Source organism: Notolepis coatsorum (genome assembly GCF_963971535.1).
Source record: "Notolepis coatsorum genome assembly, chromosome: 3".
Classification (NCBI taxonomy): domain Eukaryota; kingdom Metazoa; phylum Chordata; class Actinopteri; order Aulopiformes; family Paralepididae; genus Notolepis; species Notolepis coatsorum.
The window spans coordinates 72,644,659-72,670,398 of NC_140167.1; the positions used below are offsets into that span (position 1 = coordinate 72,644,659).

The 25,740-nt window shown below is 42.9% G+C and overlaps 1 protein-coding gene across 1 annotated transcript in view; it reads left to right on the plus strand.

The window, feature by feature from the left end:
- syde2 (synapse defective 1, Rho GTPase, homolog 2 (C. elegans)) overlaps positions 1 to 25,740 on the plus strand; it is a 136,177-nt gene that overhangs the window by 75,293 nt on the left and 35,144 nt on the right. Inside the window, 1 exon segment of the mRNA XM_084310992.1 lies at positions 20,669 to 20,795. Coding sequence (XP_084167118.1) covers positions 20,669 to 20,795 — 127 coding nt within the window.

The window sequence follows — 25,740 nt, forward strand, 5'->3', positions numbered from 1 at the left end:
CAATATCATTAATATAAATTGTAAAAAGGACTAGACCTGAATTGAACCCCACGGACACTCCCGGACTTCACATACTGACGTCTCTCAAACAAATAGCTCTGAAACCAATCACAGGCCATTCCATCTAAACCAATATTACATAACCTTTGTAAGAGCGAAGGATGATCAACTGTATCAATTCAAATGCTTTGGACAGATCCACAACAAGAGCAGCACAATGTTTCTTGGTATCCAAAGCGCATACATAGAATACAATAGAAATACTTTATTCATCCCGGGCGAAATTTGGCACTACAAATCGCTCACAGTAAACATTTAGGTAGACAAAAACAAATTCACGAATAAGAATAAAAATAAGCCTAAGAATAAAATACGGAACATATATGTAACTAATTGAAAATATAGTGCTGTGATTGACTCTGAAACCAAATTGATGCAGACTTAAAATAGAGTGACTAAAATGAAATGCCTTGAGTTGGTTGTTAACCAGAGACTGGGCCCCCAAACGCTGTTCGATTTAACGTTAGTAGCTTAGCGCCCTGTATCTCGCCTTCCAGGAAATATACTAGTCCAAATCCCATATAACGCTTATATTCACGAGGCTATAAAATGAGAACGTATTGATGAAAAAATTATTTCTTTAAGCCATTTTGAAGGGACGGTTTATGGTCTCAATTGACAATGAGAATGGACAGATAGCAATACTATAAAGTATAGATTTTGCTCTACAAACAAGCCTCACGAACTATGCAAGTCTATTTTTAAATGCTAGCCGTCTAGAGTGATATTAGACGGCCCCCAATGGCCCTGAATGTGTTAAGAACGAAAATAGAACACTTTCTACGCATTGTTGATAAATGAGGTTGATAAATGAAGAACAAACGTTATTTTAAAGCGTTCCATCAGTCTATCACCTCCTCTCCCCTTCCCCTCGCCTCCCCCCTTCCCCTCCTCTGCATGCCGGGGCCAGCGGGTGGTGGGAGACCGGGAGGCATTTGGCCAATCAGCAGGCCTCTCCAAAGGGGCTCATCTATCAACCCCAGTCAATGTCTGAGCCTCCATTACCTTGTGCTTGGCTTGTAGTAGGAATTCAGTGGCAGCCAAACTAAGCCCCTCTGACTCTGCACCTTCCCTGTATTAGAACTACAAGATTTTCCAGTTTGATTGATTGTTTGCAAAATAATTACTAGCATGGCGTAATTATCAAAGTCAAACTGTCTATTGCCACTACTAACCTTGAGCAAGGCACTGATCTCCCTTCCTGCCCTAGGGATGGCTGAACATGCACTCTCAACCCTCTGGAGAAATGCCTACATGTACGTCTGAGTGGGATATGCCAAGACCGGGATTCTTATCAGCCTGGGGGAAATATGGCGATTGAGTGTTAAAAAATTGACTAAATAAGTAAGAATACTACTATTATTGATACTAGGGATGCACCGATCCGATATTGGTAAAATAACTGGATCGGGTATCGGTAATTTTTTTTATTTTTATATTGGATCTTTTAAATTTTGTAATTTTTATAATAAATAAAATAAGAAATAACCATTCAGTACATTTATATCTATGTGTTAATTTGTTACATTTAGTTTCACTAAGTTAGGAAAGTAATGTTTTAAGTCGAGCCTGATTGCCTTGCACAAAATAATGATCCCAGTCTCTTCCACACAGTGACAGTGAGGCATACAGTTTATTAATTGAATGAATGAAGTTTATTTTCTGTCTTTGCTTACAACTAATCAAAAACACACTTGTGATCCTTTACAATTCTTAAAAACGAAATATATTTTAATATAAAAAAAAAACTTGGATATTTATTTTTATTTTTTGGGAACATTTTGGACAATGGGTATTGGATCGGTATCGGTATTGGCCGATACCCAAACCCAGGTATCGGTATCGGGACTGAAAAAGTCGGATCGGTGCATCCCTAATTGATACCACGATTAATTCTACTACTATGACAACTACTGCTCGCCCTTCTCCACCTCATTATATTACTACTACTACTACTACTACTACTACTACTACTACTACTACTACTACTACTACTAGTACTACTACCAAGTAATATTATAAGTTGTAGTAATACTAACACTTGTAGTAGTAGTAGTAGTAGTAGTAGTAGTAGTAGTAGTAGGTGGTGGTAGTACCAGCAGCAATAGTAGTGGTTGTATTATAGTATAGTAGTGGTGCCACCTAGAGCTGCCGCGGTATCGGTATTACCGCGGTATCGCTGTTACATCACGCCCACCGCAGAGTTAGGCTGAATACCGCATCACTGCTGTTTTTTATAATAATAATAAAGTACCCTGCTCTCGTTGGGCTTGCGGCTCTGCAGATATACCCTACTCCTCTGTCGAGGTTCCAAGCGACCCTATTGGGTACCAGAAAAGTCACGTGAAACACTGCAGACCACTGATTGGTCAGAAGAGAGACGCGTCACACGTTGGAGCGTCCTGCAGTGTGTTACCACCAATCGGCAAGTGCATATTAGGTTTTTACTTCCTGAATGTCAGCCATTGATCAGAGCTCACAACACGGCTAATACGTTAGCTCCCGCCGGAGTGGATCACCGTCGCTCCTCAGGAGTACTAAACGAGGCATAATGATTTTACTGCAACGAATGTTATAATAAAAGCCCTTCGTTCTATACACTTGTCTGATTGAAAACTTTATTAACAGACCGCAGAATGGGCACAACTCGGCACGCTCTGAGCAAAGAAAGGAACTGAGATATGAATTGAGTAATGCTTGCCTTGCTATGGTCCGGTAAATACGCTGATGTTATTGAACGTGCAACTATATAACGTTAATGCCACAAAACGAATGCCTTTGTAATCATAAGTAGTAACGTTATAATAAGAAGAAGAAGAAGAAAGGGTCGGGGGGTAACCGCCGGGCGCGCCGCTACCACCCCTGCCCACGACACAGAGTGAATTTGTGCGGTAAGGAAAACATCAATACCGCGGCAGCTCGTGGTGGTGGTTGTTGTTGTTGTTGTTGTTGTTGTTGTTGTTGTTGTTGTTGTTGTTGTTGTTGTTGTTGTTGTTGTATTATAGTATAGTATAGTGTAGTAGTACAAGTAGTGGCGGCAGTAGTAGTAGTAGTAGTAGTAGTCATAGTAGCAGTAAGTAAGTCAAAAACACGTAGCAGCACACATGTACTGCAGTAATATGTAGTCCTTGTTTGCTCTCTGGCTTGTATCCAGTCCTGCCTTCTGCCTTCCACATATATCAGTGTTAGTGTCTGGAGAGGCCACACTCACCACCTGACACCTGTCTCCATGACGACGCTTAGGTCTCTGTTTACCAAGATGACCATCTATTAGCTCAGCTGTGTTGTGTGGTAGAACTCATTCACTCTGTGTCTCTTCTCTCGCTCTCTTTGCACTCTCTGCTGCCGTCTGGCTCTTGTCTTAATTTAAATGAGCTTTATTTGGCGTGACATACAAACTGAAATTCAAACAACATAAAAATACAAACATAAGGGCGGTCGGGTGGCGTAGCGGAGATTGTGCTCGTCACCAATGCAAGAGGCTGCGGTCTCGACTCCCGGAGTCAGCATTGCCTGCGGCTTGGGCCGATCGTCATACTAACTCGTTTGGCTGAGTTAGCGGGAAGGAAGTCTATCAATAATACTATACAAAATTATGGAATTGTAAAAAACTAAAACAATTCTTTATTTCTCTTAATCTGCATGTCTCTCTCTCTCTCTCTTTTCTCATTTTCTGTCTTTCATCTCCTCTCTACCTTCCTTAGACTTTGTTCTTTGTAGAGATGCACCACCATGCACCGTCATTGAAATCAGGCCAACTTTGCCTGCTCTGCTGCCACGACCTGCCCAGCAGTCTCAGTAGATCCCATTATGTGCCGGTCAAATTTACACACATGCACCGCACAAGAATTCACATCACGCACACACAGACTGTAACGTCACAGACTGTAACGTCACAGACGGTAACGTCACAGACGCGTAACTTCACAGAGATGACAGAACCTTGTGTGGTGATATGGTGGATATGGTGTATTGACGTTTCAATTTGACTATCTGTGAGTATGAGGTGGGTGTTAACATTCATCTGAAGGAGTCTGTTTCCCCATTAGGTGAGGATGCACTGTGTTAAATGCACTTGAGAAATCCATACACATTTGGGCTTCTCCAGATGTGTGTGTGGGTGCGGTGCAGTAGAGTCAGCACTGCATCATCCACACCTCTCTTCCGCTTGTAGGCAAACTGGAGTGGGTCTGTGAGCCCATTAGCCCAACCTCTGTAGCTGGGGTAGAATGAGCCCACATACCTCCCTCTGTAGCTGCTGGGGTAGAATGAGCCCACATACCTCCCTCTGTAGCTGGGGTAGAATGAGCCCACATACCTCCCTCTGTAGCTGCTGGGGTAGAATGAGCCCACATACCTCCCTCTGTAGCTGGGGTACAATGAGCCCACATACCTCCCTCTGTAGCTGCTGGGGTAGAATGAGCCCACATACCTCCCTCTGTAGCTGGGGTAGAATGAGCCCACATACCTCCCTCTGTAGCTGGGGTACAATGAGCCCACATACCTCCCTCTGTAGCTGGGGTACAATGAGCCCACATACCTCCCTCTGTAGCTGCTGGGGTAGAATGAGCCCACATACCTCCCTCTGTAGCTGGGGTACAATGAGCCCACATACCTCCCTCTGTAGCTGCTGGGGTACAATGAGCCCACATGCCTCCCTCTGTAGCTGCTGGGGTACAATGAGCCCACATACCTCCCTCTGTAGCTGCTGGGGTACAATGAGCCCACATACCTCCCTCTGTAGCTGCTGGGGTACAATGAGCCCACATACCTCCCTCTGTAGCTGCTGGGGTACAATGAGCCCACATACCTCCCTCTGTAGCTGCTGGGGTACAATGAGCCCACATACCTCTCTGTAGCTGGGGTACAATGAGCCCATATACCTCTCTCTGTAGCTGGGGTACAATGAGCCCACATACCTCCCTCTGTAGCTGCTGGGGTACAATGAGCCCACATACCTCTCTCTGTAGCTGCTGGGGTAGAATGAGCCCATATACCTCTCTCTGTAGCTGCTGGGGTACAATGAGCCCACATACCTCCCTCTGTAGCTGCTGGGGTAGAATGAGCCCACATACCTCCCTCTGTAGCTGCTGGGGTAGAATGAGCCCACATACCTCTCTCTGTAGCTGCTGGGGTACAATGAGCCCACATACCTCTCTGTAGCTGGGGTACAATGAGCCCATATACCTCCCTCTGTAGCTGCTGGGGTAGAATGAGCCCACATACCTCCCTCTGTAGCTGCTGGGGTAGAATGAGCCCACATACCTCCCTCTGTAGCTGGGGTAGAATGAGCCCACAGATGTGAAGGCTACAGGGCAGTACTCATTATTGCTATATATACACGTTTAGATGTAGGCAAAGATGAGTTAAAGGGGCACTTCACCAAAAAACAATGCTGATTCATTTTGCACATTAAAGGTGCTCTAGTGGTATTTCTTATAAAAAAAGAAAACACTTGTTAACACTTTGGTTGCCTAAGGTTAAATTCATGATATACCATAGATTGCCAGCGCTATTTGTCTATGGAGAAAGTCCCCTTCTTTGCAGGGCTATAACTTTTTAAATTCTATTGCTACATTGCCATTATTAGGGCCCATTCAAAGTCCTATATGTATTGTTCATTGTGTAGCAACGTTAAACTTTTTCATTCACATATTCATAGTAAAGTATGGTCTAATGTATAAGTATGTTTTCATCTCTTTCTGCAGCTTTCTCCAGAACGTGATCTATAGCCCCAAATACATTATATTGATGATCAAATACAGTTTGATGGCAATCAGCGCGATATAAAAAATTCCAACTAGACGTACTTCTAGAAGTTACTACACGTCATCTGATGTTGACCGGATGGGCGAGGGGCCGTTTATAATTCCGTGGGCAGCGTTATACCAATCATCTAATGTGGGTCAAATGTTGATAATAGCAGTTAGTATCGAAGACGGTAACGTTACACGCTGAAACTCACCCCAGTCTCCGCGCGCCGTTGGGCGATCAGCGTAGAGTAGAAATCTTATCATTATGGGATGTAAATTTACCCGGTCCATCTCCAGCTTGTATAATGGTATATACGTCCAAATCATGTTGTTTATCGAGTTATTGGCAATCGATCACTGTGTAGCGTGACGAGCCAGAGTCGCGGGACCTATAGCGAGCACCCGGAAGTACTACGGACGTAGCACAACCTCTATGCCACTTCCTGTTAAAGCGATTGCGCCGATCGGCCACCAGATGGCGCTCCTGAACTGCCAGAGAGCTCAGTGGGTCCTGCTGGTGGATCTCAGGCCAGCGGAGGGGACATATGAATCCGATCGCAGATTTTTGAAATATTGATATAAGGACGCTGTACAGCGTCCCCCGGCAACTTGAGCATGGCCAGCAATGACGTCAAAACACGTTTCATGGCAGTCAAAGTGTTAATAGCTGTACATTCCAACAGCCATCACTGATACAGAGTGTTTGGTCAGTAACATGGGTCTCCCAGTCCCTCTATTTTGCAGTAAACACAAAATACATTTCCTGGTATACCTTCCCACTTAATCCAATCAGGAGAGTGGGGGGAAAAAAAAAACTATAAAAAAAAATCTAACCCTAACTAACCGTACTGTCATGCACTTGTCCTAATAAACTAACCTACACTGTAGCACTCAACACTTTGATGAACATTGTTGCTCAGCTGATAGAGTGGTGCCCTTCGTGATGGCTTGTCGTACAGAACTTGTAAGTCGCTTTGGATAAAAGCGTCAGCTAAATGACTAAATGTAAATGTAAAATGTAAATGGCTGTTGGAGTGTAGAGCTAATATTTTAACACGTAGATCACTTATTTTAGCAAAATAAAATACCACTTACAGCCCCTTTAATTTAGCTTGACAGTTAACACTTTAACTGCCGGAAGACGCTTTTAGGCGTCCTTCCCCGCCATGCTCAAGTTGCCGAAGACGCCGTAACTCGTCTTTGATATCAATATTTCAAAAATCTGTGATCGGAATCATATTTCCTTTCCGGGGCCCTGAGACACAAGTGTGATCTCCTCTCAATCCTCTAGCGGTTCAAGACCGCCATCTGGTGGCCGATCGGCATATCGAAAAAAACGGATGTTACCTTTAACCCGGTAGGACTCACTCCATATGGGCTCCGGGCACTCGCTAGTGTTAGAGAGACTCAGTCTTCACACAGTGAACATCGATCGCTGCAAATAACTCGAAAAAACAACATGATTTGGACGTATATATTATTATACAACCTCGAAATGGACCGGATATTTCTATATCCCATAATAGGAAAATGTCTGTTCCATGCTCATCGCCCAACGGCGCGAGGAAGATACGGTAAGATTCAGCGTTATTTTTCAATGTGTACGATACTAACTGCTATGATGAACATTTGACCCACATTAGATGAATGGTATAACGCTGCCCACGGAATTATAAACACCCCCTCGGCCATCCGGTCAACATCAGATTACGTGTAGTAACTTCCAGAAGTCCGTCCAGTTGGATTTTTTTATATTGCGCCGATTGCTATCAAACTGTATTTGATCATCAATATAATGCATTTGGGGCTATAAATCACGTTCTGGAGAAAGCTGCAGAAAGGGATGAAAACATATTTATACTTTAGATCATATTTTAGTATGAATATGTGAATGAAAAAGTTTAACGTTCATACATCCTGAACAATACATATAGGACATTGAATGGGCCCTGATAATGGCAATTTAGCAATAGAATTTAAAAAGTTATAGCCCTGCAAAGAAGGGGAACTTCTACATAGACAAATAGAGCTGGCAACCTATGGTATATCATGAATTTAGCCTTAGGCAATCAAAGTGTTAATGACAGTAAATTTTTTTGATTGTGGCCACCAGTGATGTCATTGGGGACAATGAATCATTGTGTTAATTACAGCTCCATGGAATTATATAGATGGAAAAATAGTAATACCTTGTTGTATAGGGACTGCTACCTTATTACTGTATCATATAAAGCAACAGCTACACACACCCTCAGAGATTTCTGAAATTAATTATGTTAGATATCAATACAAAAAATCTGCAAGTCACATCAGAGTTAGCTTGCAGATATGGCTGAAAACGTGACATTGAAGGTGGTTAATTGCACTGCACTTTGCCAAACGGAAGCAGTCACTCATCTGTTGGACAGGATATCCTGGTCTCAGGTCACAGACTTTAATGTTGCTGGCAACGTTCTTTTTTACTTTTGTTGATCAGCCGTGGTGCGATTGAACCCCATTTCCATCATTCTGTTGCTAAATCATTTTAACACTGCTGTTTTTGTGTGTGACCATGACCACAAGCAACTGTGTGACCACAGCTAAGTGGTATTAAAAAGTCTTCAATTTAACTTGATGAAACCTGCAGATACCCTGCAACATCTTCAGCATGGGGCCTACAGTACAACACACAGTGCTCAACTCACAAACACTAAAGACTGGCTACTGAATCTTTCATAGTGAATGATAAAGAAATGATAAAGAGTCCCGGACAGCACCGCAATTTAACTTTGACACGGACGCGCGGCAGCAGGAACCTCCTGTTGGGGTGGCACGTGCCACGCTGCAGCAGTGGATTTTGCGCTTGATGAATGGCATGTGTGCGTATATGAGTGTATGTGACAATATTGCAGTGGGTGACAATATTGTCACAAGGAAAGACGAAATTACCTACCTGGGTTCCATCCTAGAGGCAAATCTTTCCTGTGACAAAATGGCATCCAATGTAATAAAAAAAAGTCAACCAACGAACTAGATTCTTGTACCGGATCTCCTCTCTGGTAAACAAGAATACCCTGAAGACTCTGGCAGGAGCACTCATTCAAGGGTACTACGACTATGCATGCACCTCATGGTACCAAAGCACCTCAAAGGCGCTTAAAACAAAATTACAAACATCACAAAACAAACTGGTCAGACTACTACTTGACCTTACCCCCAGAACCCACCTCACCCCTGCCCACTTTGACAACCTAGGATGGCTTAGAGTAGACGACAGAGTACAGCAACTTGCAATGGGCCTGGTCTACAAGATACACTATACGACTAAGGTACCCATGTACATGTCAAAATACTTCCCAAAGGTCAGTGAATACCACAACCACTACACCAGAGGAAGCTCAACAAATCATGTTAAACCCAGATTCGGCTCAAACAAGGGACTAAATACGTTTAGCAATTATGCCACATCAATGTGGAATGCCCTACCCAAAGCTGTAAAGGAATGTGAATCCCTACCCACATTCAAAACCGCTCTTAAAGAGCACCTACGGGAGGCTGCAATTCGAAACTGGCCACCGTAAATGCCCAAAACCCCCACCACCTCCTAATAGACAGTCTCCTCCCCACCGCATGTATATATTCCCTCCCTGCCGTATGTATATTTCTCTCCCACCCACCCACCCCCTCCTAATGTACAGTCCCCTCCCCATCATATGTATATACTCCGTCAGGATCTAGGGGTAACAGTATTGTATATTTGAATACCGTTTATGTCACAAATGTATCAGTACTAAATACCTATATGTCCCTATGCCATAAATGTCATGTATGTTGTGTATGTCATAAATGTCTATATGAATTGAAAATGGGGGACCCTGATGGAAACAAGACAAACGTCTTTCTCAGGTCTGCATCTCCTTAACAATTGTGTGTATTGAGCCGTACTGTATTGTACCCATTCTGCAATCTGTTAAATAAAGTTTTCATTCATTCATTCATTCATTCATTCATTCATTCATTCATTCATTCATTCATTCATGTTTATGCCGGTGTGTTATTTTTTGTCTATTCACCCCAAACTAATGATCAAAGTCCATACTGTTCAGTAAAAGTAATGGATCGGATGAGAGTACTTGGTATCTGCCCCAGAATCGGTGTTGGTAGTTTACAAAGCGCTATCGGTGCATTCCTAAAATATGGACAAAGAGAGTGCACTTTACGAGTATATAGAATCCCTGGAGCTGCAGGCAGACAACCAGACAGTCAGGGATTAGGACGGGATCTACACCAGATTCCTGAGGCATTTACAGGCCGTGTCACTAAGACACACAGGACGAGACGTGCGTAGAAGTCTGCCCTCACAACTAATTATGTGGATCCTTGGTGGAGGGGCTCTCGTTTTTCAAGTCTCTCCCAAATGTGTGTCCTGAGGGCTCCTTTTTGAGCTTTTAAGGCACTGTGCTGGATGCTTGACTTGAGTTAATTTTTAAAAGACAACAGACAATGACATGTCAGAGATGGGAGTTATGTATGTTGATAGATAGACGGTTAATTTATTATCCTCCTTAGAGGGAATTTGTTTCCACAGCCTCTATACACACAACAGCAATTAAGGAACATCAAATGGTAAATGGTTCAGCATTTACATAGTGCTTTTATCCAAAGCACTTTACAACTTCATTCACTCACACATTCACACACTGACGGCGGAGGCGACCACGCAAGGTGCCAACCTGCTCATCAGTGGGCAGTTAGGGGTTAAGTGTCTTGCTCAAGGACACTTCGACACGCTGGAAGGAGCCGGGGCCGCAATCAAACTGGGAACCTTCTGATTACCAGACGACTGCTCTACCTCCTGAGCCACTGTCGCTCCTGGCATCAATCAATCAATCAATCAAACCAACGCAAAAACAACATGGCCACAAGGAACACAATGCAGTCACAAGAACACAAGTCCATTAAATGTTCTTGCTACAGTTTGTTGAGGACAGTGATGGCAGAGGGCACCACGCTCTTACTGTAGCGTGTTTCTTTTACAAATAATTTAGAATGCTTTCAAAACGGCACCTGAAATTGCTGAGAGATAACTGTGTGCAAGTCGTTGCGCCCAAGTTTGGAACCACCAACGCAGAACAGAGATAAACATTCTGTGGGTCCACAAAATCAGTTTCCTTTTCATTGTCAACTTTATACCAAATTACATCACAACTTTGAGTCTTATTTCTGTGGTCTCTGGCTTCATGATTGTTGGCTAGATTTTTGTCAAAGCAACTTGGTCATTTCCATTCCATGTTTAACCCTTGGCTGCGTTACCGGGTAGCAACAGTATGGCAGTGGATGAGGCTAGGGGTTCTTTGGTAGCAGCTGTGCCCCCCCCCCCTTCCCAGTGTTCTGTGCTCACCCCTAAAGAAAAGGCCCTTTTTTCTCAATGGACTTGTTGTTCATTGTGCCCAGTGACTTCTGTTTACTGCCCACAAAGCCAAATCCTTGGCTAATCTGGCCCTCCTCTCTACCCTCTCGTGTGAGGTTTAGAAAGCACTAGAGTAGACGAGGGGGGGGGGGGGGGGATAATTTGGCTGGTGGGGGCTGGCAGAGATGTTGGGGCCCTGGATGCTGGCGGGGGCTGGCAGAGATGACGCTGGTGGGGGCTGGCAGAGATGTTGGGGCCTGGAAGCTGGCAGGGGCTGGCAGAGATGACGCTGGTGGGGGCTGGCAGAGATGTTGGGGCCTGGAAGCTGGCGGGGGCTGGCAGAGATGAAGCTGGTGGGGGCTGGCAGAGATGCTGGGGCCTGGAAGCTGGCGGGGGCTGGCAGAGATGAAGCTGGTGGGGGCTGGCAGAGATGCTGGGGCCTGGAAGCTGGCGGGGGCTGGCAGAGATGAAGCTGGTGGGGGCTGGCAGAGATGCTGGGGCCTGGAAGCTGGCGGGGGCTGGCAGAGATGTTGGGGCCTGGAAGCTGGTGGGGGCTGGCAGAGATGTTGGAAGCTGGCGGGGGCTGGCAGAGATGTTGGAAGCTGGCGGGGCTGGCAGAGATGTTGGGGCCTGGAAGCTGGTGGGGGCTGGCAGAGATGTTGGGGCCTGGAAGCTGGTAGAGGCTGGCAGAGCTGTTGGGGCCTGGAAGGAGCAGGAGACTAGGAAGACTTTTGAAGTAGCGATGTGTGGGTTATGCAATATCATTGAAGTGTTTATTACCATACTATTTTTACTTACGTTTTACTTTCTAAGTGGTTTTAAAGCCTGTGTTTTCACTGCTGCTTCTAGTCGTTATTCAGTGAATTGAATTCTCTGCGTGCGTGCGTGCGTGTGCGTGCGTGCGTGCGTGCGTGTAGGGGCTGGTGCTCCATAAAAGCATCTGAGAGGAACGTACAACATGGAATTTTCACTTTAGACCTCCTGAATTCTTGTGTCAGATGATGGTCTAATTAGTATGATCAGAATCTTGGGCTGTGTGTGCGTTCACCTGGAATGACCAGGGTGCATTGGTTGCCGTGTGGTGCCTCTGTGCGTTATGTAAGGGGAACTCTGCCAAGGGTGTGGGTGTGTGTCTGCTGTGCACATTCATGACCCCAAGAGGAAGAACCCCATTGGATGGTGACCCCATGACCATTCCTCTAGCTCCACCAGCAGGCCACAATTAAAAGTAATGGCCAGATTGCCATTATATTTGTTGTACACGTTCATGACCCCAAGAGCAAGAAACATTGATTTTGGTGACCTCGTGACCTTTCTTGTACCCCCACCATCAGGCCAAAAACACATCTCCTGAGACATTAGTCATACAGTCATTCACATTTACTGGGATTATTCATGACCCCAAGAGGAAGAAAAGCCCACCCATCAAGCCAAACCTTCCATTTTCTCCTCGTCTGTAAATCATACAGTCACAAAATCTTTAACATTTTAGTTTTTCACATGGTATGAAAGTGCAGGATCAGAGCTGTTTAGGAAGCTATAGCTTATTAACCCTTTCACTGGCACGCAACAGCCGGTTACCCCTTTACTATCACACAACCGACGGCGATGCTCCATCATTAGCATCATTAGCTCTGCGGATGTTGTGTGATAGTAAAGGGCTAACCTTCTGTATTGTCACAGTGAACGGGTTAACCGACTGTCGTGTGGCAGTGAAGGGGTTAAACATTGTACTATAGTTGAAGAAATACTATTTCTGAGTTCTGAGGCTTCAACGTTCCTGGAGCACTTAGAGGGATTAGCATACTCAACTACTGATCCCACAATGCAAAGTGGCGTTGGAGGACCATTCTAGAGGACTTTGAAGGATTACTTAAATGGCTTGAATGCCTAACTTAAAGGAACACTCCAACATTTTGGGAAATACACAGAGTCAGACGAGAAGATTGATTGATTTAGTAGTTTCATCTCTGCGTCAGTTTTGGAGTTGTTAGAGTCTAGATATTGACTTGAACTGTCTCGGATCATTTGAATAGCACAATGTAAATTTTATTTTAGGGTAGACTTTCACTTTGCTTACATGGAGGCCAGTTATATCTAACTATAGTATACTTGGGTTTGTATCCTTGTTTGGTTACTCATACAAATTATTATTATATTATTCCACTTGGGGTCCACTATAATGTTATTTACATCAAAGAGGGAAACCATATGGTTAAAAGTAAAACTATTATCTTGTTCATCCAGGCCAATAGAAGTGCCTCCTATAATCAGACCCACCAGGACCTAATTTATTTTGTGATTATTGCGACACAAAAAGCTTGATTTTGTGGCAGCTTTTCTCTGTCTCCCTACAGTACTTCTCCAATTCACCAACACAGACACACACCCTCCTCTCTCTCTCTCTCTCTCTCTCTCTCTCTCTCTCTCTCTCTCTCTCTCTCTCTCTCTCTCTCTCTCTTTCTCTCTTTCTTTCCTCTCTTACCTCACCCACACACGCCCCCTCCTCTCTCTCTCTCTTCCCTCACCCACACACACACTACCTATCTCTCTCTTCCCTCACCCACACATGTCCCCTCCTCTCTCTCTCCTCTCTTCCCTCACCCACACACGCCCCCTCCTCTCTCTCTCTCTTCCCTCACCCACACACACACACTACCTATCTCTCTCTTCCCTCACCCACACACGCTCCCTCCTCTTCCTCTCTTTCTCTCCTACCTCACCCACACACTCCCTTCTCTCTCTCCATCTCTCTCTCTCTCTCTCTCTCTCTCTCTCTATCTCTCTCTCTCTCCCTCTCCCTCTCCCTCTCCCTCCCTTGTACTCTGGTTGGACATCACTTGGATTGGGGAAGAATCATCTTGTTTGTGAGTAAAAAAATTTGTCATTGTCAGGTGCCATTTCTCCATTGTGAATGTTTGTAGACAGAAATAACCTTGATCTTTTACTAATTCAATTTTAAGAAAATTTAAGGAATGCAAATCTGCTATTATCAATGTCTGTGCTATTATAAATGTTTTGACCATGTCGGGACACAGGACATAATTCAAGCAAACTGGAAGAGTTCCATGTCTCCTAAATGGGTGGGACTATGTATTAGATCACGAGACAGAGTGGGTTATAGAAATTAGATCACACCTATGGGTGGTTGTTAGGCCCGAGGCGCAGCCGAGGGTCGTTAGACCCCCATAGGTGTGATCTAATTTCTATAAGCCACTCTGTCGTGTGATCTAATGCTTTTATACAATGGCCGATGTCATCCAACCTTATTGCTATACAATAAACACACATTAATCGAAGATTTATTGACAAAACCATCCGCAGAAAAAGTAGTTCCCAAAAAAAAAGAGAAGTTGCCTCCATGTGGAAGCAAACTAACACATCCAACTGTCTTTCAACTAAGACATCCAACAAACTAACACATCCAACTGTCTTTCAACTAAGACATCCAACAAACTAACACATCCAACTGTCTTTCAACTAGGGCTGACCTTCAAAGCTTTTTTTGGCAATCGAAGCTTCGGGGCCGAGCTTTGATTTTAATTCGAAGATTTGAGAAAAAAATTTGTGGGACTTGTACAGCACTTTGGTAAACTTTGTAAATAAAGTGGATTGGATTAATGAATTAAGTAGCCCCTTTCGTGACTGTGCCGCAGCCAACAAGGTTTCACTCGGCTGCGCTGCCTGGGTGCAGTGGGGGTGCTCTCACAGCCAACGACATGACATTACATAATTATGTTGCAACCTTCGTCTATCAAGCAAACAATTATATTATATTTAATTTATAATTTATAATTATATCAGACAATGCACCTACAAAAGCAGATGATTACAATTAAATTAGCCAACTTGGTAACACATTAGTCATAGCAGCATAGGCATAGCCTTATTAATGTTTTGTGTGGCGTCGCCGTCGTGTACAACGATACTTACGTTTTTTTAGGTGATTTGACAAAGACAGTTGTTGTAGAGTTGTGATATGCCATTTTCTTCTGGCATATCTGGCACTCTGCTTTTTGGGCATTGTCTTTGCATATTTTAAAGTGTAACCACACGTCTGATGACTTCTTCGTCGACATGTCTGCTGCACATGTCCTTGTTGTTTTCAACACAGATAATCTCCACATGCCTGTTGTAGAGAGGTGGAGTCGAGGCGCCGCTTACTTTCGTTTCATTGGAATGGAGGCGCAAGATTTTGGAGAAAATTATTTTTTTTATTCTTTTTTTTTTACTTCGATTACATTTTTTATGTTCGAAGCTTGTGCCATCGAACGAAGCTTCGAAGCTTCGAAGTATTTAAGACAGCCCTACTTTCAACTAAGACATCCAACAAACTAACACATCCAAATTTTCTTTTCTTTTTTAACCTACTTTCTATAGAACTTCATTCTTAGATGCTTCTATAGAAAGTAGGTAAAACAAAACAAAAAAAGTTTTCTTTGCCCTATAGGATTTTTTTTTTGTTTTCTTTGCCCTATAGGAGGGATTTTTCTATAGAAGCAGCTGGGAGGTGCACTGTTTTAAGTGAGCGTGGATTATTGAATTGATGCTAATTTTATTACTGTCCGCTTTGTTTCCAACTGGTTAAGCTTGGCGACTCTTTCGAAGTCGCTCTCTTTCGAAGTTGGTTAAGCTTAGAGTTTGGAATCAGGGCTGGTGGTCTATCGCCCTGCTCTAAAGACAAACTCTAAGCTTAACCAACTTCGAAAGAGAGCGACTTCGAAAGAGTCGCCAAGCTTAACCAGTTGGAAACAAGGCGGACAGTAATAAAATTTGCAATTAATCAATCAATCAATCAATTCGCGTGATTTTATTTTGTTCCACAATGACCCACCAATTACATAATCCAACATTGTTTAAAAAACTACACATTCGCCGTGACAGAATCGTTTTTCATTTAGTCTTTATGACCCTATCAACATATCCTTTCGTAACGTTTACTGTCCGCCTTCTTGCTTTCACTTCTAAAAACTCGCACGGCAGATTGATAGTAATTCTGTTGTGGGCGGGTCCTGGGACCAAGAGCGTGGGGTTATGACAAATAACCACGTGTAACTTGACTGTTTCAGCCAATCAGAATCGAGAAATTTGCATGCCATTGTATAATTAACACTTGAGACTGCCCAAGTTTAGGGCTCTGGATCTGTACAAGTTGAAAAAAACTTCAATTCAGTGCCATAATATTCAGCGCACCTTCAACTTGTCAGAAAAGGTCCAATGTTTACCTAGATTTCATTAAAACTTTTATTTTTTAATCCTCTCTTTCTCCGATTTTTCTCTGTTTTCTCCCCGTCCCAATTTAGTCGTTGTGCCAATTCCCCCCCTCCCCTACCTGGTTGTTGTGCGCATGTTCTCCTACTGGTCGGTGCAAGGGAACCCTGAAGTAATCCGCGCGCTTCCTCCGACACGTGTGGCGACAGCCAGTGACTCTTTTTTCACCTGGCAGCGAGGGCTCTCATTGGTGAAGTGTAACGCGTGGCAGGTCACGCTGCCTTCATCAATTCCTGCCTCCGCTGAGCAAGCGCCCAGACCTGACCTGTAGGCATCGCTGTCCACAACGCCAGTTTCCCACCCACGGCGTCCCTCCCCCTAACCCAGCCAAATGAGTTAGTATGACGATCAGCCCAAGCCTCAAGCAATGCTGATTGCGGGAGTCGAGACCGCAGCCTCTTGCATTGGTGACGAGCGCAATCTCCGCTACGCCACCTGACCGCCTTTTTTACCTAAATTTCTATGGGATAGGAAAAACTAGCCACATTTGGTCAGGCATAAAAGAAAAAATTGTTTGGTTCCTGTTGGTTGTCAGTTAAGGCCATGGGTAGGTAGGGAATCTATTTTATTAAACATTTTATTGAATTTTTTCCCACATCGACTATGGATAGGGAATTTCTTTATTTAATTAAAATGTTCACGACAACATGGATGCATTTACTCTGCCAGCATGTTTAATATCCATAATACTAAAGGTTTGACTAAGATTTGTATGAAACTTTATTGTAAAAAAAAAAGAAAACATTTTTTATTTTTAATATATATTTTTTTAAACTCATAAAATAAATTGGGTCGTACCTAAATCGGCAGGGTCGGTCGGTAACCGGAACCAAACAATTTTTTCTTTTAGGCCTCGACATCTTCTATTAGGGTGAATGGAACTTGCAATTGCTATAGTCCTTGTATAACTGTTGTATAACCTTGTAACTGTTTTACCTGATGCTATTGCTGATCTGATTATGCTTCTTGCCACTGCACAAATGGCCTTCTGTATTTGTATTTGATTTGTATGTTTTTTGTTTAATGCCCTTGTTTTTATGTTGAAACTTGTTGTGTGCCGTGTTGGTGAGGACTCCCTGGAAGAAGAGATCTTGTATCTCAATGGGACATTCCTGGATAAATAAAGGATAAAAAAAAATTAAGAAATAACCCACGCAAAACAGGAAATTATAACTAATTGGTTTGTCTCCCTTTCTGAAATGTCTTTGGTTTGGAGCACTTGAAAATAGTGCCCATATAGGACACAAAATAACAACTGTATTAATCCCTGGCCTGGCGCAATTACAACACAGACACGAGCCAGACACAAAGCAATATAAAAACTGATACCATCTGATAACATATCCGTAGTCAAGATCATGTTGATGGCAACACAGTTCAAGTAACATACAGCATACAAGGCAGCATATGGACCTGACCTACTTTTCTAGGCCATGGTTAGACTAGTGTTTTTGTGTTCGTTTTTTAATACGTTTTGAATACGTTTGCTGTCCCTGTTAGGCCCATGTTAGACTAGTGTTTTTGTGGTCGTTTTTTGAATACGTTTGAATACGTTTCATGTCCCTTTTACACAGAAATGCGATTTTTGGCGGATACGTTGTGGCCCCTACTGAAACGCTAAATTGTGTTTTCCGTTTTTGAGCAGCGCCAAAACTCGCCAACAACAGTCGTGTAGCCTTCACGGAGCCGTTGTTGCGAAAACGCCCATGCGCAGTAGATACCATCTGCGTGCCCTTCCGGTGACAGCAGAGCTGTCCCAAATAGCTGCAGCTACCATGTGTTGTCAAGTTATTGTTATAAGGACCCCAGTCCAAGCTACAACAGTCTGCATTCCCTTAACAATTGTTTGTATTGAGCCGTATTGTATTGTACCCATATGCAATATGTTAAATAAAGTTTACATCCATTCATTCTGCTAGCAATTACCGATTGCATGAGCAGCTGGCTAACGTTAGCTATCAGACCCTGTTAGCTCAGAGCTCCTCTTTCAATCTTTAACAAGCATTAAACAAATGGCCCAGCCATCTATTCACCTTTGTTTAATACACACAGCGTTGTCTCTAATGTTATCTAGCTACTGATAGCTCCCGATATCATCAGTTTGGTGCTGGCTAACTAGCGTGAGCTAACGTTAGCTTCTAGCCACAATGTTATACTGTTATAATGGCATATTCCATCCACGTTAGCATGCAGCTTGTTGACATTTCTTTGCAGGAAGTGTATTGGCACATTCAAGTTCTGATTGGTTGAAAATTGCCTTCATGTTCGCCACCTACTGCCATCTACTGCTTTGTCATTGTACTACATCACTGTGCTCAGGAGGCAAAACGAAGGTGCTCAGATTGCAAAACGAATGTCTAACTCTGCTGCCACTAGGTTGCCACCTGGAAAAGCGAAACTCATCTGAAAAACGAAACGAAAACACCCTAGGTGTAACTCCAGCCCTAGTCTATATTGCCTTTTGAAGGTGTTTGAAACACTGACATTATAGCCGCCAACAGGAGATTAGGGTACAATTAAGTTATCATGCATTATGCTGGTCTTTGTTGATGTCACAAACAGTTGATATAACCAGCATGCATTAGGCTGGTCTTTGTTGGTATACCCAGCATGCATTATGCAGGTATTTGTTGATATAACCAGCATGCATTATGCTGGTCTTTGTTGGTATAACCAGCATGCATTCTGCTGGTCATGCTGGTTTTTCTGGCAGGGTTGCTAACTTTTTACCAGCTATGCAGAGGTGTGACCAAGTCATAGTATTGCAAGTCACAAGTAAGTCTCATGTCTTGACACTCCAGTCCTGAGTCAAGACAGGCAAGTCTTTGGGTTTTCAAGTACTTAACAAGTGATTATGTGTTATTTGCCAAATGTAATGCCATTATTTAAACCACAAGTTAGTGAACATATCGACAACGATTATTGTCTAGTCTACAAATCACCACAATACTGCTCAAGTGCTCATCAAAAGAAGCTGAAGAGATATGCAGAATTGTAAAAAAAAAAGATTACAACATATATTACAACGGGCGAGTATCACTAAAGTAACATTGGCGATCTAGCTAGCAAAATGTGACGGTCAAAGTGGAACAGAGTTGGAATGGAGTTCCAGCATAATGGAGTTATGCTGAAACATTCCTAAAGCTACAGAGATGGCTGAATTTAAACCACAGGTTTCTGAACATATCAGTTATTGTCCACAATACAGCTAATCACGCCGGAGAGAACAAGATAAGAGCAATAATGAGTTGGAAGGGAACTGATGTTAGTTAAGGTGAACTCCTGCCATCATGTGCTCTTTGAATATTAAGATTAGCTGGCGGTATGTACATAGAGAGTACTGAGAACGAAGGTGTTAAGCACACTAACAAAAACTGCAAACAAACCACTGTATTGTCCAGGAATCAAAGGAGAATCAAAGGAGACGGGGCAAAACGGTCAGTTATCTCAACTCTTTGTAGTCGGGAGTCTGGGAGGGACAGATGGAATTGCCCATTAGTTAGTCCACGAGTTAAAAAAAACACTTTCTCATCTCTGAGCTGCACACTTAAATATGGATCTACAGGAACCGGAACACACACACCTTCAAACCAGTCATGTAGTCTAATAGAAGAAAGTAGGGCTGGGCGATTAACCAAGTTTCAATTTCAATTTTGATTTTGGCTTCCCCCGATCATGAAAATAAGGTAATGGAGAAAAAACTATTATTGTGCCGCATGCCGTGTTGCTCTCATTTAGTCTTGTGTTGTAAATGCAGTGCACCCTTCTTTCACAGCGGTGCGCTGTGCTCCGCCCCTCCCCCCTCAAGCCCAAACAGTAGATTCAGCTTGTGTTGAGAGGGAGGAGGGAGGCACGTCTCTCCAGTTATTTTGAAACGTCTTTGGTAACTTGTAGAAGATGACAGAAAGGCAGCCTTTGGTGGAGAAGAACGGTAAACAAATTGTCATTGTTATATAATGTTCTCAAATCACTGAGTAATCGTGTTTAATAATCCTGATTTTAATATCAATCAAGATAATTGTGATTATGCCCTAGAAGTAATAATGAGCATTGTTAATAATGAGCAGCCCTAGAAAAGTAAATTAAATGCTTCAGGTTGGGCAGGTTTCACTGCTGACGTCACGCACAATGTTTCCCGAAGATTGCTAGGAGGCAATGTGTGTTTATTGGACCTACTTTATGTGTGTGTGTCCAGGTGGTGGGTCTCTACCGTCTGTGTGGATCAGCAGCTGTGAAGAAGGAGCTGCGGGAGGCGTTTGAGAGGGACAGCTACGCCGTCAAGCTGTGTGAAAACACCTACCCCGACATCAATGTCATCACAGGTAACTGAGACGATAAAACACGGATGCAATGTCCCTGCAAGTCAGGTTTGGGTTTTGGCATGAGATGGTTGTCCCCCCCAACCTCTTCACAAATCATTGAGAATGCTCTATAGTCTATAATTTGTAAATAAACCACATTTTTCGTTTACATTTTGAATTGATTGAACGGGAAAATTACCACAACCCTGCAGGGTCTGTGTTGGATTGATGTTCCCTGTGGCTATGTTCTGTGTTGGATCGATGTTCCCTGTGGCAATGTTCTGTGTTGGATCGATGTTCCCTGTGGCTATGTTCTGTGTTGGATCGATGTTCCCTGTGGCTATGTTCTGTGTTGGATCGATGTTCCCTGTGGCTATGTTCTGTGTTGGATCGATGTTCCCTGTGGCTATGTTCTGTGTTGGATCGATGTTCCTTAATTGAAACCAAGAAACACATTTGTGTGTATATACAGGCTATATAATGCATTATTAGCAGGCGTTTTAGATCTAAATGGGTTAATTGTTAGTTGTGTCAGTGAAGCGACACGCAACTCTGCAGATGTGCTTTGAAGAAGAGAACTTGGTGCGCTAGATCAGAACACCATGCGTTGAAGACGTCTAACTAGATCAGAACACCATGCGTTGAAGACGTCTAACTAGATCAGAACACCATGCGTTGAGGACGTCTAACTAGATCAGAACACCATGCGTTGAAGACATCTAACTAGACCAGAAGACATCTAACTAGACCAGAAGACATCTAACTAGATTAGAACATTATGCGTTGAAGACGTCTAACTAGATCAGAACACCATGCGTTGAAGACGTCTAACTAGATCAGAACACCATGCGTTGAGGACGTCTAACTAGATCAGAACACCATGCGTTGAAGACATCTAACTAGACCAGAAGACATCTAACTAGACCAGAAGACATCTAACTAGATCAGAACACCATGCGTTGAAGACGTCTAACTAGATCAGAACATCATGCGTTGAAGACGATACAGATTCTGTCTGCCAATATCAGTGCATCACTAGCCAAACCACTGGCGCGTTGATAAGATAAGATGAGGTAGGATCTTATCAATAGATTCCTCTGAGGAAACCTGGTCAGTGGAAAAGGTGTCGGCCATAATTGGAAATCTAAGAAGGCAGAGACACCAATCGGAGATCAGGCAGAGAATCATACAGCAGGTTGAGTTGGCTTACTTCAGTCAAGGTACACATAACAGTATATGGGTCACCATGGGAATGATTGACAAAGAATACACTAGTGGTTTGCCTTATACTGGTCATTTCTATCTGCTAACATCATAATAACGGACTGAGTAATGCTTATGTACTATAAACTACTAGTATACCATGCTCTGGGTGAACACTCTGATTGGCCGGCAGGTGTGCGTTAAAACCGCTGTTCCTTGGGTGGAAGAATTAATACGATAAAGACGTATTGCCTACATTTTTGTATATTCCAGTGTCTTCCAGTCTTTCTAACTAAATCTTTCTTTTTCAAACTAAATAATCAGTTATCATCTTTTATTTGAAACAAAAAACCACCCTGGATAAAAAAAACTGGTACAAAGCACTCATACAATGGGAGCGATGGCGCAGGTATTATTGGGCAGCAAACATAAGGTCATTGCTATACTGGGTGAGGAATGATTCTGGAGGGGGAGTCTGTTGGGTCCACTTCTCTAGCAGCCTTATTGTGTGCTAAACTTCCATTCACACAGCCTATTTCTAGCTTTACTTCTAACCCGGTTGTCATCAAAGTGTGGAACCAATTTAGAAGATCCTTCTCCCTTAAGGGTCTGTCGTGGGCTGCGCCAATTGAAAGGAATCGCATGTTTATCCCCTCAATGATGGATAAGGCTTTTGATACCTGGTTTAGAAGAGGTGTGATCTCACTGTCTGATCTCTATATTGACAAAAGTGTTGCCTCCTTTGAGCAGTTGGTGCAGAAATGCAATATTCCCAGGTCAGACTTTTATAAGTATTTGCAGCTCCGGAACTTTGTAGCCTCGAACTCAGATTGCTACCCATTGTGCCCTCTTGCTTCTCAACATTTTTAACTGTAAATCGGGCCAGAAACAGGCTATAAGTATAATTTACGAACGACTTAATATGAGCAATTTGACACCTCTAGGCCTTCTTAAGGATAAATGGGAAACGGACTTAGAAGAACCAATTACAGAAGACACTTCGAACAAAATAATACAGGGAATCTTCTCCTCTTCCATTTGTCTTAGGCATGCTGTTATCCAGTTTAAGATTGTACACTGTCTGCACTAGTCTAAAGACAGACTCTCTAAGATATATGCCGACATAGATCCTACATGTGATCAATGCAGACAGGCTCCAGCCACTCTGCTTAACATGTTTTGGACATGTCCAAAGCTTTATACCTTCTGGCAAATAATCTTTGAGACTTTCTTTAGGATATTTGGAAAGGCAGTGAAGCCATCTCCATTTATTGCATTATTTGGGGTGGCCCTAGTGGACACCCCTCTTAGATGGTGGGAAATTAGAATGTTGGCCTTCTGCTCTCTCCTGGCCAGGATATTGATATTATTTAAATGGAAGGACCCAAATCCACCTACATACAGTCACTGGATCAGAGAAGTCATGTATCATATTAAATAGGAAAATATTAGGTATACTGTCAAGAGGATGTATGAGAAAATTCCATAATATTTGGCAACCTTTCTTAACTTTTTTGGAAGACATGGAAGCTGACAGCATGACAATGTAACCAGTTTTTGTCATAATTTTTTTTATTTGTAATATTTATTTTCTTTTTCCTAATGTCTGGCTATTTAAAATGTTTATATGTCTGGTATTGGGGGGGGGGGGGGGGGGTGAGGGTTTTGACTGAATTTAATTTATTTCTGTTGGTTCTTTTTGGACCTGTGTTATAATCTGGGAAACTTGAAATAAAAAGACCTTGATTTAAAAAATATATAAACGTTCAATGCACGCGTAGTTCAGCTCAAGTTCACCATTCAAAATGCATCCCCTACCCGACCTGTAACCGTAGGCACAGCTGTCAAAGCTTATCAACTCGTTATCAACTGTGATGAAGCACAGCTGACTTATCACCTTGATAAACTAACAACTGGCACGCACACATGCGCACAAGGAAAACACACTAATGACAAGTGCAAAACTTTCACCCAAAAATTATCGAATGCTTTTATTTTATATTGTTGGCAAATTACCATGGTATAAGCATAATAATCAATTTATAGGTGTGTGTTAAACACATACGTGCCTTAAAACCGTTTAACACACACCTACCCTACAGTACTTGTTGATTATCCCTTACATGTTGAATGCGAGTCTGGTTCTGGGCCAGAACATTTCTAGTAAAGATATGGACATCGTGGCTATTGAGATACGCAGTTCATAAACAACTCAACAGCCTTCAGAGAGCAGGGCTGCTGAACCGCGTGTGATGCAGTGCGACGCACAACTCAGAATGATGTCAAGTCTACTCTACACTGGATTACTTGAAGTACATTCCAATTTATTTTAGGCAAAGACTGCTACTGTAGGTCGGTGTGTGTGTTGTGACGATGTGTGCATGTGTGCGTGCCTGTTGTTTGTTGTAAAAGCATTCCAGCAGTTAGCTTACATGCTGGTATGGGTCAGGGCTTGAGGGGAAGAAGTCATCACACACACACAGACCAGGCCATGGCCGCACATTCAGGTCATTCCTCTGCCTCGGGTCTGGGTTGAGACATGCTCTTCCGCAGGCCTGCGGAGGTCAACGTACCATCAATACTAGAGACTAGTGCTGCTCTGATAGACATTTTTACTGACGAAGTACAATCAAAGTACCCACTACCACTGCCACTTTGATTAGATTCTCTTTACCTTCACATGTGAAAGTGTTCTTATTGACTAGGGGTTAGTCCACCATGGCACCCGGCAATTCATCGAAGAAGTCCTTTTCAACTGTCAACTCTCGTAGCTTCGTAGTGAGTACTCTTTTTTTATTTGTATTTTGTATTGTTGCAAATACAGTAGTATGACAGAGCGAGAGAGTGAGAGAGAGACTCATGCACAGAGAGAAAGTGCAGTGCTTTTATTTAACCACCGTGGCTGGGTGTCAACATGGACAGGGTCAAAAAGTGTAACACGATTAATTGAGTATTTTTTTTTTTTTTTTACACACTAACATTTTCAAATTAATCGAATAAAATTACACGTTAAAGTCCCCATGAAATGGCTAGCAGAATGCTATTTGATTCCACATATTTATGTGTTTCTTTCCTGTAAAACAGGAAGCTAGGGAGGGACTTGTCACGGATATTGATTGGCGTTTACAGTAACCAATAGTGCTGAATGTGTGTTATGGTCGACCCATTAGCTAGCACGCTAACGTTACGCAATGTTAGCAAGCTACAATGTGCTGTAAATGTCAATGAAAAGCATTGACGCAAAATTTGTATACGCCCCTGTGTGTAGGATGACTCATCAAATTTTTTTATTGTTTTCCAGGAAAGGACAAACTCTAAAATACCATTAAGAATACCTACAAAACAACTTTTTTTTGTTGGGACAGATACTGGTGTATAGGTGACGATCAGCTAGGGCTGGGCGATATGACGATATTATATAAATATCGGGTACAGTTCATTAACGATACACTTTTTTAACGTATCGTGGATATCGTGATGTTTTGCCCAAGAGGATTGTGTCGCGTCAATCTGGTCCACCCCGTTCAAACTTTTGAACAACGCCGCTCCCACACACACACTACTGCATCAAAGTTAGTTAGTACTTATGATTAACAAAGGCATTCGTTTTGTGGCATCAACATTATATAGTTACACGTTATATAGTTACACATCAGCGTATTTACCCAAACATAGCAACGTCCGATGACGACATAGATAGCAAGCGTTACTGTTCATATCTCAGTCCGTGCCGAGTTGTGCGTGCCCATTCTGCGGTCTGTTA